Below are 13,599 nucleotides of genomic sequence, written 5' to 3'. Positions count from 1 at the left end.
CTGCTGATGGCACCAGAAGGAAGGTCAGGAGGTCAGTGAAGTCACTAGGATTCATCCTCTGGGGACCATGAATTTCTGAATTGTAGCAACCCATCAGACATTTTCCCCTGTGAATATCTCTATTATAGAAAGAAACATTATAACTCGATTCTAGGTAAGTTATTATAAAAGTCATGGTGATTCGTTATCCTGGCACCATGAATGTCTGTGACAACATTTTCTGTTAAACCATCCAGTATTAATCCCTGGTTAAGTGGGTTGTTTGAACTGTTGATGACACTAGAAGAAAGGTCAGGGGATCATCAAAGTGCCTACGATTCGTCCTCTGGGGACCATGAATGTCTGTTAGAACATTTTCTGTTAATCTATCCAATAGATGTTGTGATATATCCCTGAATGAGTGGATTGTTTGACCTGCTGATGGCACCAGAAGAAAAGTCACGGTATTATTAAAGTCATCGGGATTCATCCTCTGGGGACCAGGAATGTCTGCAATCAAACTTGTTGATGAGATATTTCAATCTTAATATCTGGATAGAGAAACAAAAAAGTCAATTGGATTGTGGCATGAGTGGACAAGTCAGGTTATCACCAAAGTCAGTGGGATTTATCATCTTGGCACCATGAATGTCTGTACTAACCTTTTTTTGCTAATCGATCCAGTAGATGTTATTAAAATGAACAACTGGTGGCATTTGCAGAAAGGTTTGAGCATTGCAAAAGTAAGAGGTATTCATCCTCTAGGGACCATGAATTTGTTGAGATATGAGTGTGTGTTATAAAGCAATAATAGCGACACGTTATAAGCCTAATCCTGAAGAGTATCATCATGTCAGAGCCTCAGAGCTCTCCGCTGCGCTGACGCAGCCGCTAATGTTGTTTGATTCCGTCTCATAAACACCTCGTTATTCAGAACATCTGTACACTCATGTTTGTTTTGCACATCCCTCTGTTACTCTCCCGGGATCTATTCCGCTGAGACGCTGAGGTTTGCTGCTGTGTTGTTGTGGTCATGGTGAGTTGCTGCTGGTTGACAGTGCGAGGCTGGGTTGCTGCTGAGAACTGGGTCAGTTTGTTCAGCAGCGTGCACAGCAGCCTCTCAGCGCCTGCGTTTTGTCTTCCAGTGAACGGGAAAATTGTGCCAGATTTCAACCAGATCCTTCAGATACGTGATCTGTAAACAGAGTTTTTTTTTTCCAGGCCTGTCAAAAAATGGTGGGACTTATCCACCCTGGAGCTTAGTAGATGAGACACACTCTCCGGGGGGTTTTACTGCAGTGTGGAGTTTGTGTGTGTGTGATCATGTGTGGAAATATATGAGTGTCTTGGTTGTGTGTGAAGAATTTGTCAGCCATCATTTAAATTTAGCTTAAATCCCGTCTCATCCTGTTTGATCCCATTGATGCCAACGCATTGAAACAGTCAGATATCGTTGGGCGTTCAGAGGGCGGTTCTTTAAATCCTACTTGCTCGTAAGAAACTTGAGGCGAAGCTTAAAGCAAGAGGGAGAGTCTGGTGGCTTTTGGCTCCTTCACGGATTGACTGCCCATTAAGCACAAACCAGCGCATGTCGTTTTGGCTCTGCCTTCTTCCACTGCCAGCATCAGGGCGCAGTTTTACATGCTTTTCCCTGATTATGATAATGTATTCTCCTTTTTTCCACTTCATCTGAAACACAAAACAATCAACAAAGAGTTTAACATATTTTGTTTCTGATGAGTATTTCGAGCACCACAGCTAAAAACTCATCCACACTCGCGTGATAAGCAGATTTTCCTCCAGTAAAGCATTCACACCACTTCCTTCTAACTAGATGGACACCGAGTTGTGTTCCAGATCTAATGCCAGGTGCTCTTTGACTGTCTCTGAGTTGAAAACAGTGTGTGGGAGAGATGACAGTTTGCCTGAAGGAATGTTGAAGCACGAGTGATTCATCTCGTCTTCGTGCAACCAAAACGATTTTTAATTCATCCCCTGCAAAATGCCACGTCCTACGCACACATGCATCAACACGTACCTGATCAAACACATGACTCCTCACATTTCATAGGCACGGCATACGTGGCTCCCAGGCATAGCGTGATTGTCTGTGTTTATGCGTGGTGATAATAAATTCATTGTGTTTGTCAAAATGGAGCAGACGGTCTCAGTGCTGCGAGGAGAACTGAGGAGATGCAACGTGCATGAATTAGGCTGGAGTAAGACGCTGCCTCGCTCGGCTCCCGGAGTCCCAGTTCTCTGACTGAAAGCAAAGATGAATTAGTGAAAAGACAAATTATCGTAAATATCTTACATGGAGCTGACTTCCTGTAATGGGGTCTCGTCAGTTTTATTATGATGTCGTGTCATGATACGTCTCAAATCTCCACAGCTCTTAGCGTAATATTACTTAAACTGCAGGAGGCATGGATAATTTACACCCGTGTGGATGTAATTTTTATGAGCTTGGTAGATGAACATAATAGGCTCCATCTTTCTTTTCCGTATCCTCTTCTAATGTATCATGACTTTATTAATCTTGTTTCTCCCCCTCCACTCTTTCTTTGCTTCTATCCTCTTCCTGTCTTCCCTCTGTCTCGTCTTGCAGGTGCATGGTGCACTGACCCTGCCTGCGACAGGCGAGGAGTCAGAGGACCAGGGCCATGATTGGCTCTCCTGGCCCTGGTGGGCGTGCCTTAGTGCCATGGCTGAGGGTGTGGAGATTGGTCCTGGGTGCTTCTCTGGTTGCTGTAATAACCTTGACGCTGCCAGGAAGTAGCCAGGCCTGTCCCCCAAGGTGCGAGTGCTCGGCTCAGCTGAGGTCAGTGTCGTGTCAGCGGCGGAGGCTCACCAACATACCCGAGGGCATCCCGACCGAGACACAGCTTCTGGACCTCAGCAAGAACCGGCTCCGCTGGGTGCAAGCAGGCGACCTGGCACCGTACCCGCGCCTGGAGGAGGTTGATCTCAGTGAGAACCTCATCGCCACATTAGAGCCCAATGCCTTCGCCACCCTCCAGAGTCTTAAAGTGCTGAAGTTGAGAGGAAACCAGCTGAAGTTAGTGCCCATGGGGGCCTTCGCCAAGCTTGGCAATCTGACCAGTCTGGACCTCAGCGAGAACAAGATGGTGATTTTATTAGACTACACCTTCCAGGATCTGAGGAGTCTGAAACATCTGGAGGTGGGAGACAACGACCTGGTTTATATATCTCACAAGGTAAGCTCTCCAGCATCGAGTCTGAATCACCACTCTGAGAAACTTATGTAAATTAGATCCCAAAAGGATTGTACTTTCGTGTTGATAGTAGTGGAATATATTGTGTAGTTTTAATGCAGCTATTTGCCAACCATAGTCCTTGTAGCAATGCCTGGTTTGGCTCAGAAATATGTAGCTGAGCATTTTGGGAAATAAGCTCATTCACTTTCTCGCCAAGCGTTGGATGAGAGGATTGATAACGCTCTCGTGTCTGTACTCCAAATATAAAGTAACAGCCAGCAGCAGAAGCTTAGCGTAAAGAGTGGCAACAACTCGCCTGGCTCTGCCCACCGCGCAGCCCTTCTCAAGCTCACTGATGACCACTTGTATCTGATTTGTTTTAATCTTTACAAGCACTGAAGTGTTAAAATGAGAGTTGAGTTTCATGGGGGGTTTGTTCAGGACGATTACTTGGCTAGACACAGATACTTTTTGGAGCCTCCAGTTTGCCTGGCACCCTCACGGTGTTGTTACCTTTTTACTGTTCCCCCTTGTTTCCAGCCTTTGTGCTAAGCTACCTCACAGCCTGCAGGCTTCAGCCACAAATGGCGTAGGTAATAAGAAAATAATGGAACAAAACATAAACATGTATGCATGAGGAAAAGGAGGGGGAGTTTGTGGGCACTTTTCAAAAGAGTTTGCTTATTTTCATCTTTAAAATCTTCTGTCTTACTTGTTCCCAGGCATTCTCGGGGTTGCTGGGGCTGGAAGATCTCACAATAGAGCGGTGCAACCTGACATCGATCTCAGGCCAGACCCTGTCGTACCTCCGCAGCCTGGTCACCCTTCGCCTCCGTCACCTCAGCATCATAGCCCTGGAGGACCAAAACTTCCGCAAACTCTCCAACCTGCGAGGTCTGGACATCGATCACTGGCCGTACCTGGAGTACATCTCCCCTCTTAGTTTCCAGGGCCTGGACCTCCACTGGCTCTCCATCACTAACACCAACATCACCTCCGTCCCCTCCGCTTCCTTCAAGAACATGGTGCACCTCACCCACCTCAACCTGTCCTATAATCCCATCACCACACTAGAGCCCTGGGCTTTCAAGGACCTGCTGAGGCTGAAGGAGCTCATCATGGTAAGCACAGGGTTGATGACGGTGGAGCTCCATGCCCTCGGAGGCCTCCGACAGATCCGGGTCCTCAACTTCTCCTCCAACGACCTGCAGACTCTAGAAGAGGGCTCCTTCCACTCTGTCAACAGTCTGGAGACCCTCAGAGTGGACGGGAACCCCCTGTTGTGTGACTGCCGTCTGTTGTGGATCCTGCAAAGACGCAAGACCCTCAACTTTGACGGCAGAGTGCCGGTGTGTGCGGGGCCGGTGGAGGTGCAGGGGGTCAGCCTCAGCACCTTCACCGATTCTGCACTCTTCGATCACTTTACATGCCAGAAACCTAAGATACGCAACCGTAAGATGCAGCAGGTAATGAATATGATTTAGATTTAAAATGAATAAATGCACGTTTATTACTGATTTTGTGGTAACTGCTTCTACAAGCACAAAAAGTATGCCTGCAAGATGATATATTCTGCTTACTTTTCCTGACTCTCCTGCATTTATTAGTCCATGCACTCCTCTCCTCCACCTCCCGCAGGTAATCGCTCGAGAGGGCCAGCCAGTGAATTTTCTGTGTCGAGCTGAAGGAGAGCCTGCACCTGCTATTGTCTGGATTTCCCCACAGCGCAGGCGGATCACAGCTAAGAGTTCAGGGCGCATTACTGTTCTCCCCAGTGGCACCCTGGAGATCCGCTACGCCCAGCTCACTGACAGCGGGACATACATCTGCATTGCGAGCAACGCCGGAGGCAATGACACCTACTTTGCCACGCTCACAGTGCGTGGTCAGCCGCTGGATCCCGCCTCAGCCTTCTTTCTCAACCGCTCGCTGTACAGTGGCGAATTCTTCAACGACACAAATATGAACAGCACGCGAGTTTTCCTCAAGTTCACCTTGGACCTGACAACCATCTTGGTCTCCACAGCAATGGGCTGCATCACCTTCCTGGGGGTGGTCCTCTTCTGTTTCCTGCTGTTGTTCGTGTGGAGCCGGGGACGCGGGCAACGCAAGAACAACTTCACAGTGGAGTACTCTTTCCGGAAATCTGAACCCGCAACTGGCAGCTCCTCGGGAGGGACCAGGAAGTTCAATATGAAGATGATATGAAACAACGCAGCCAGGGGTCCCTCGGGGGAGGCATGAGCACGTCCCAAAAACGTGTTTGACACACGCAAACGCACACAGCCGCTGCCTCGCAAAGAAGTTTGAAAGCATATCTGTTCCTGTCTTTGGCTCTATTCAAAATTGAGCTTCCACATCAAAAGTGAAGCCATGACACGATTTGATTTGATTTGTGAAAGAAAACAAAACGACCCTGATATCTCTGCCTCTCTGGTTTTATTCAGCTTGTGGTGAAAAGCATGTTGAGGAAAACTGTGCAGACCTACAGTATTAACAGACATGAGAGAGCTTCTTGTCATCCATGCTTGATGAGAATAATAGAGTTCAGAAATTAGAGGAGATAAGTTTTTAAATTGGCATGATGGAGCTGTGGAAATGAAAATGATTTCTCTTTTCATTCAAATTTTCATTTCATTGTATTCTTTCATTGATTTTTAGAGGAATGTAATGCAGGCCGACCAGGCTACCATCCATTCAGAGACTCTCTTTAGAAGTCTGCCTTGTTAAGAATAATGCATGTAGAGATGCAGTCCAGAGTTAAGTTGTAAGTTTATACCACTGAATAAAACAAATTGTTCTGAAAGACAGCTTGAATATGTTTTTCTATAGAACATAAATCAGCCACCTCTATCTATTCTGACCACAGCTGAGCATTGAGGAGGGTTCTCACTTGTTTTACTGGAAGTAAAACATGAGCTGATGAGAAGCAACACATTTGGATCAATCAAATAAGCAACAAAGGGACAAAGGAAACTCAATTCAGCCTCTTCTTCTTTGTGAGATTTTGCGACAACGTTAGCTGTGTGAGTTTGGGACGAGCGCACCGGCCAAGAGCTGCTGTGGCCGCCCGTGGGCTGGAGGGTTTGGTTAGGAAGTCAAGCCCATCAGACACGGGCCACCACGGTAACCAAAGCAACCAACACAGGGGAGAGCAAGAGGAATAGGGCCGGTGGCCACGGGAGGTCGGCTGGGTAGAAGGGGACGGAGGGGGTCACATTGTGTTCAATGTGACCTCTTCTCCCTCTCCTCTGCATCACAAGCCCCGTTCTTTCATCAGCAGGATGGGGTCGACCTGCCAGCCTCCACCCTCCGTCCCTGCTCTCTCATGTGTTGGTGGACGCCTGACCTTCCCAGTGCTGCCAGGGGGGAGCAGCCTGGAGGGTTGGGTCATACTCAGAGGCAGACAGAGGGCACACAGTAATACTGTAGGGGTCCGCACATAAACACACACTCTCATCCTAGCACCGGAGAACACACATAGACACATGTGCCGCACCTTTTCTCAGGAGAAGTGAAATAAGTTGAACCACACGCACTTACTTTGTTAAACATTCCAGCAATACGATATGTAGAGCCATAAAGCCAAATTCCTTCTCTAATAGAGAACTGATGTAAATGTGTGAGTGAAGAAAAGAAGCCATAGTGTGTGTAGGTTGTTTTTTATACTGTAGCGTGTGCATGACTCTGTTATATAATAACAATTATTCTTACTGCCATCTAACAAGCTGTCGTGATGATCACAAGACCATCTGCTGTCACTGGGCTTGCATAAAGTTGCATCCCGTAACACACACACACACACACACACACACACACACACACACACACAAAGGCAAAAGCACGTCAACATTGTCTGGATTGATTGAAACACTAACCACAGTCACACATGAATGAACATACAAATAGATAAAGCACCACAGCCACGATGCTCTCTCTCTGCCTCTGAGACGGTCGGTGTGTGAATGTCTCTGCCCCCCTAGCCCAGTGCATCCCCCCTCCTCAGCCCCCACCTCCCCCATACACACCTACCCCCACTGGGTCCTCCTTTGGGAGGGGTCCCTGGCTGGAGATCGAGGAATCAAATGTAAATGAAGTCGTGTTAACCCTACCCACGCCATGTGCATCGTATAGTGGAGAGTAGTACTGTGGTTTTAAAAAAAACAACAAGAATACTTTCTTTGAAGTGTTATGTTCTCTCTTGTTTGTCCTCCAGTTTAATTTCCTCAGTTGTTGTTCTCTGTGACCTTTTGGATGTTTACCGTTTTAAATTTCTTCGTCCTCCGTGTGGGAGTGTTCTGTTCTCAACACTTAATAACATTCCCAAACACAGACAGCAGGTGAGCCTGTTCGCATCTCACCCTGCATATCAACTGATGTTCAGACTTTAAAACGAGACATGACTAAAGCAGTGGTTTCTAACCGTGAACCTAGATCACCCTAGAGGGTTAAAACGATAAGACTTCTTTTTAAATGTTACTTTTGTTAAATACTGGATAGTTTTACCCCATTGTTCGAACATAGCTTCCTTCAAAGCCGAGATTTATGCATTCCTAAATATAACCTAGTTGAGCTACACAAAATAGTTGGAGAGATTAGTCCTTTAAGCCTTTGGCTTAAAATAGTACAAATGTATAAATGATATTAAAGTTGAGAGCATCATTAAGCATCCACTCAAATCTGAATTAAAATAACTTCAAAACTACGAGCAAACCTAAATCAAAAACAGCTCATTTTGCTGTCAAGAACATTTCAAGACTGAGTGGGCGTGGCCAATCACATTTTGATTGACATCTTCCTGACTCTAAACTCAACAATGGCGCATTTGACATCAGTCAAAATTGGTCACTGAATGGTGAGTTACAAAATACTTTGCTAACCATGTCATAGTGAGCAGTTAGCATACGCATGTAACGTTAGCTGGAATTGTCATATTTGTTCCAAGGCTAATTGATGCAATGCTAACAGTATTGGGTGTTAACAGCTGCCGACTTAACTTCCCTATGATTGGATCGCAGAATTAATGACATAATAAATATCTGAGCATAACCACGCCCAATTCAACCCAATATCAGGAATGTTTACAGAAACCTATTTTGAATTTGAAGTTAAACTCATTTTAATACTCTTTTACTGCTAACTGTAATATACATAAGACTCACTATCACATAGTAAGCAGGCTATTGTTGATTTGGGTTCCCAGAGGCTTTAATACTTACACACAGTAACCACATGTTACTGTTGCATAGCTTACTGAACCACTGACTATGCTATCTTTCCAATACACAGTATGACATTCATAGTAAAAGATGCTAATAATGTCACGTTAGCATAGACCTGTATTTCCAGATATCTCTAAACTACATTATTACTGCTTACTCTATAACACATGCATACATTTGACAAGGCCATACCTACATTTACAAAGGACTGACAATTTAATATGTTGTTTGGATCGGAAAACAGATCATTCTACAGCTTGTGATGTTCTGGTAACACATCACAAAGCCCTCTTGAAACAACAAGGAGAAATTTGAGTTCAGAGCTTTAGAGCACAAAATCACTGTTTGTGTCGTTTGTGGAACAAAAAGTCGATAGTGATGTCATATTTTAGCCCAAAACCTAGCTAGGTACTTTTAGCGCCCAAACCTAAACAAAGTTTAACCGCTTCACAGCAATAAGTACAGGTCAGGAACGTTGGGAAATGGTCACAGATCGGTTAGATTTTGCCACGAAAACTACGCAATGTGTTGGGCTAAAATTACGAGACATTAACACTTGGGTCCACTTACTTGCCACATAGCTTCTTAAATGCTCTCTAGCATTGTTTTTATATGTGGTGCAGGCACAAACAGTTCTAAAAATATAAACACATTACTTTGAAAGTCAACATGCTGACTGTCACGAAAAAACAGGAACATTTGTGTCCATGTACAAGAATCTGTAGATACATTTCATAACTTTTACACTGACATGATACTGTGTCAAGTTTGATTGGCGATCTGATTAACTAGCTAGTTACTAGGAACATAGGAAGGACTTTACACAAGAAAAAAATTGATGCATTAACAGTTAGCTATCACTTAACGTTAGCTTGGTAATGAATTAAATGGTGTAGTTGTCTTTCTTTACATGATGTGTTTGCAGAAAGCAGGTGCTATTAAACACACCTCCAACGTTGTATAAAGACAAGCTTTCATCTGGAAATAAGAGTGAGCCTTTAAAACTTCCTGCAATCTCCATTTTAGTCCCTCATGAATGATGATGAAACCACGGCTTCTGTGTCAGGATGAATAACTGAACAGCTGTTAAAGATTCATGATCCCGAATGAGAATAGATGTACAAATTGGCCTGGTTTTTAACACCGCCTGTCACAGTGTCAGCGGCCATTTCTGTGTTGAGAACAGGACGCATCCTTCATGGACGTCTCCTCTCCTTTAGCCGACCCTTTCGTGTTTTCATTCCCCCGTATTTCTCAGTGGAACTTAGGTTTAGAAGACAGTGAGAATGTCTGTAGTGATTGTCGATGCTGTTATCGTGTAAACATCAATCACACATGTAAGCGTAGATGAGGGTGTGTCTCATTTTATTATCTTCTTCTCCTTCTCCTTCTCCTTCTCCTTCTCCTTCTCCTTCTCCTTCTCCTTCTCCTCCTCTTCCCCTCTCCCTGTTCCCTACCTTCTTAACATTTCCGAGCCCTGTTGTCCCTGTTCACAGTATTAGGCTGGAATATGGTTGTGTGGTAGTAGACACGTGTTCTGTGCGGTCGGTGAGTCAGTGTTGTCTTGCTATGATTTGTTGCTCCTCGTGATGCCATCGGAACATGGAGCAGCGACTGGATCAGTGGAGTCAAAAGATGAAAGGGGTGACCCAGGTTCCCTAAAAAAAACAGAAAAACATTGGTTCCCATTTCACAACCTACTCATTCCTGAGGACAGTTTCTGGAACTTTCTCTCGCTGCACAGTGCCGCTCTGGGATCTTTCTCTGGATATGAACCCGTGGACTGTACTGTATGTATTTTCTCACATGATATCTTGTCACTTTTGCAAATGTAGAAAGGGGGGGGTTGTGTTTTGCTGTAATCCCATGACTTTGAGCCTACACTCACTTTCTGCCTACTGTGATACACTGAGTCATTTTGACAAGGATTACCATCAAAGCAGTCCATTCACTGAAAAGTGACATTTTTATGTTGGTCAGGGTTGAAAATAAGCGCTTGTATCTATTCAAGCCTCACCAGTCTTTGAAAGCTGGAGGAACTAATTTGGCTTCAGGCTAAAACCTCTGGCTTAAATTTCCTCCCACTATCAAAAGCTTCAGAAATACATCAAACATTTCAATTGATTGAGCTGACTCTTCGCCAAACAGCTCTTTTTTCTCATAAAGTGTTCGTACACACAGCTTTGCAGCCAAGTCGTCTCCTCCGTCTGGCTGACAGACTCTTGTGTCGGTAGACACCAGTGGAGCTGCAGCTTGATTCATCTCCTCTGCTGTTATACTCAAGAAACTAGGCTGAGCGATCCCCCTGCTCCCTCCTCCGGCTCATCCTTGCTTCGGGTTGGTGTACTGTCTAGTCTAGACGCCCCATTTACAACAACAGCAGCAGAAACAACCTCACTATTAGGAATCTACCAAGGGGGAACTCTTCAAACAGGGCAGACCAAAATAAGACAAACCCTGAGACAGCATCCCTAGCCAGGCCTGAATTCCTCTTTTTTTCTCAATTGCAATGGAGGCTTTGCTTTCAGTCCTGCTACTATTTAGCCCGAGAAGAACAGCTTCAGTGTAACCTTTAAGACTGCATTTCGACAGCCTTGGGTTCCCGTCAATTCTGCCTCCATATTAGCTCCAAATGAATCCATCTCCTGCTCCATATTCTGCAGCTGCTGTTGTGATTGGATTAGACCTGAGTTGAATTATCAGCGCTGAGAGGAGCAGTAATGGGATGACTGCGGGGTGAGCTCGGCTGATTGGGTGATTACTTGGCTTATTAGTCCCATTTCCATAGCAGATCTCTCAGAGCAATGTGCCATTCGAATTGCTACTTTAAATATTTTAGCCTTTTGCATTTCAGTTCGATGGAAGTATAACCAATGCAGTCGTTCGTTAGCTGATATTTTGTAATAATTGGCCCTGTAGCCGAGCACTGCTGAGAGATTGTCTAAAGCACCTTGAACAGACAACCGCTTCATCTTAACCTTGACCAGACAATTACAAGTGCCCCCCTTCTCGATGTGACAATACTGACCCCAAGTGTTCAAAAGGAGTAACAGCAACAAATGGGACCATTCTGTTGATGCTGGTAGTCGACGAAGTGATGGGGAAATAAAAAGAACAGCTCTGGGTCTCATATGGTGAAACGCAAAAGAGAGCATATTGACTGTTAGCTTCATAAGTCAGAGCTTCACTGATTTTCTTATAGCCATAGTGTGACCTCTGGGGTCATCAGGAGAGGCCTCCATGCTGGGACTCAGTCTGTAGATTAGACAAATACTGTCCGACGGCCCTCGCCAGTCTCACCACCATCACATCAAAGAAAAGCAAACAATAATAAAATATCACAGCATCATTTTTTCTCTGTGTATGAGCGAGAACTGATCAGCAATTGGTCGGTTCCTCTCAAGAGGAAAAGCTTCTTTCTTTTGGTCTTAGCAGGTTTAATCTATGCATGCCTTTTGTATACAGTGATTGGTCTTGCCAAACTCTCACCTACACTTGTACGGAGAGCTATGGGTGCCATATTTGCTGGCCATGGGACTGGCTGAAACTAACTTACAAAGCGTTTTTAATGGAGTTCAAATCAAAGCCAAACAAACACCTGAACCTGCATTCCTGAATATTCTAAATCCAGTGTACATCTTACAAAAGAAGCTTTGTTCACTTGTGATGATTGTACTTTTGCACATATCCATCCACACACAGAGGATCCGCTCAGATGTATAAGCTGTAGATAAAATCATTGATATTCCAAGCAGGATGGTGGGACTGATCAATGCTGTATGGGGATAGGGGATTATTAATGGCATACTTTCATTGATCTATCTTGAACCTTGTCACTCTCCCACAGTCCCTCTGGAGTCGGAGGAGGCGTACAGAGCTCTTTTCAGACCTGGTTGGCACTCATTCCTAGGTTTCCACATTACCTTTAAAGATGATTTCCTCTTTTAAGAACGAGATGGTGCCAGATTCCAACTGATTTTTTTCCAGGTCTGAAGTAATGTAGCGCTCTCGTACCTCCTTCGCTCTTCAGATGAAGCTTTCGGTGGTTTAGCTCTGTATTTGTTGGAGCCCTCTAATAGGAAATATTGAAGTTTACGTCTCAACTTTGGCTGGGGTAAACCTATTCTCTCTCTTCTTTCTCTCTCCTTTCTCTCTCTGTCTTTTCTCTCTGTCTCTTTATCCAGCTGGCACCGACCTCGTTAAATGTTTTCTATCGATCACTCTTAGTTTTTTAGACTAATTTGTAATTGTAGCTCCTTATAGAAAAGGTCCTTAATGACTTCTGAAACCTAGGAATGGGTGCTGAGCGCTCCAATTAAATGCAGAGCTAACATTAAAACAAGTCGTAAAGCATGTCACATTGAATTGTGTGATCCGATCAATCATTAACGCATATGGCTGGCTCATAATAGAGACTGTTATACAGTAAGTACCAAATTTGGACTCAAGCACATCTGACTGCACCTGATTCATAGCATTTATATTTTGCACCATGATTTGTGGATCCTTGGATGTGAAGAGCAGAAACTGTACATATTAGATCTTTTAGCCATATCATGTCATCTAATCTGTAGACCTCCTTGCCATGTCTGACAGAGGAAATGACTGTTGAACTGTAAATAGTGTAGGTATAGTAATATAGGATATAACTGCTGTTTCTTTTCTCCAGGGATCACCCATGTTTTGCTCAGTCCCATGGCTGCTTGGTCTCAGAGGGAAGGACGAGACAATAATGTACTTGTCTATAAAAACACATATGAGTTCTTTTTTTATTTCAATGTATGTTTTATAACATGTCTGTCTTGTAAATGAACTCCTTTTCGTCATAAAAGCATGATGTGACTCTGTCAAATGTGTCCTGTGTCTGTTCTCCTTACCTGCTTGTGTCACCCGAAAAAAAATCAATATCACACGAGAGGATGTGATGCTATACTGAATATCAGCACTGCTGTGACCAAAAGGCTGCCAGTTACCTTATAATAAGTACATTTATCCGTTTCCGTCGTGTAACTCAGATGTATCAGCTCGATCAATCATCACAAAGCCCATCTGATGTAATGTTAATTAGCAGTATTCAACACCAGGCTGGGGTGGAGTGATACAAAATTATACAAAATTTCGAACTATCCTGTGGACATAATGGTGCATTTGGCAGATTTTTTTTTCTCGGAATGTGAGAG

The 13,599-nt window shown here is 44.4% G+C and overlaps 1 protein-coding gene across 1 annotated transcript in view; it reads left to right on the top strand.

The window, feature by feature from the left end:
* The window catches only part of LOC138611311 (leucine-rich repeat and immunoglobulin-like domain-containing nogo receptor-interacting protein 3), a 45,556-nt gene extending 32,295 nt beyond the window's left edge, over positions 1-13,261 (top strand). Inside the window, exons 2-4 of the mRNA XM_069684338.1 lie at positions 2,588-3,197; positions 3,920-4,663; positions 4,836-13,261. Coding sequence (XP_069540439.1) covers positions 2,643-3,197; positions 3,920-4,663; positions 4,836-5,405 — 1,869 coding nt within the window. The 5' untranslated portion in view covers positions 2,588-2,642 and the 3' untranslated portion in view covers positions 5,406-13,261. The remainder of the gene's footprint in view (positions 1-2,587; positions 3,198-3,919; positions 4,664-4,835) is intronic.
* Positions 13,262-13,599: the final 338 nt, after the last annotated feature.

The sequence above is a fragment of the Semicossyphus pulcher genome, unplaced genomic scaffold, assembly GCF_022749685.1.
Source record: "Semicossyphus pulcher isolate SPU_LCO1_2020_fin unplaced genomic scaffold, fSemPul1.0.p SCAF_7, whole genome shotgun sequence".
Lineage (NCBI taxonomy): Eukaryota > Metazoa > Chordata > Actinopteri > Labriformes > Labridae > Semicossyphus > Semicossyphus pulcher.
Note: the sequence above shows the minus strand (reverse complement) of the source record. Positions and strands in the feature narration are given on the sequence as shown.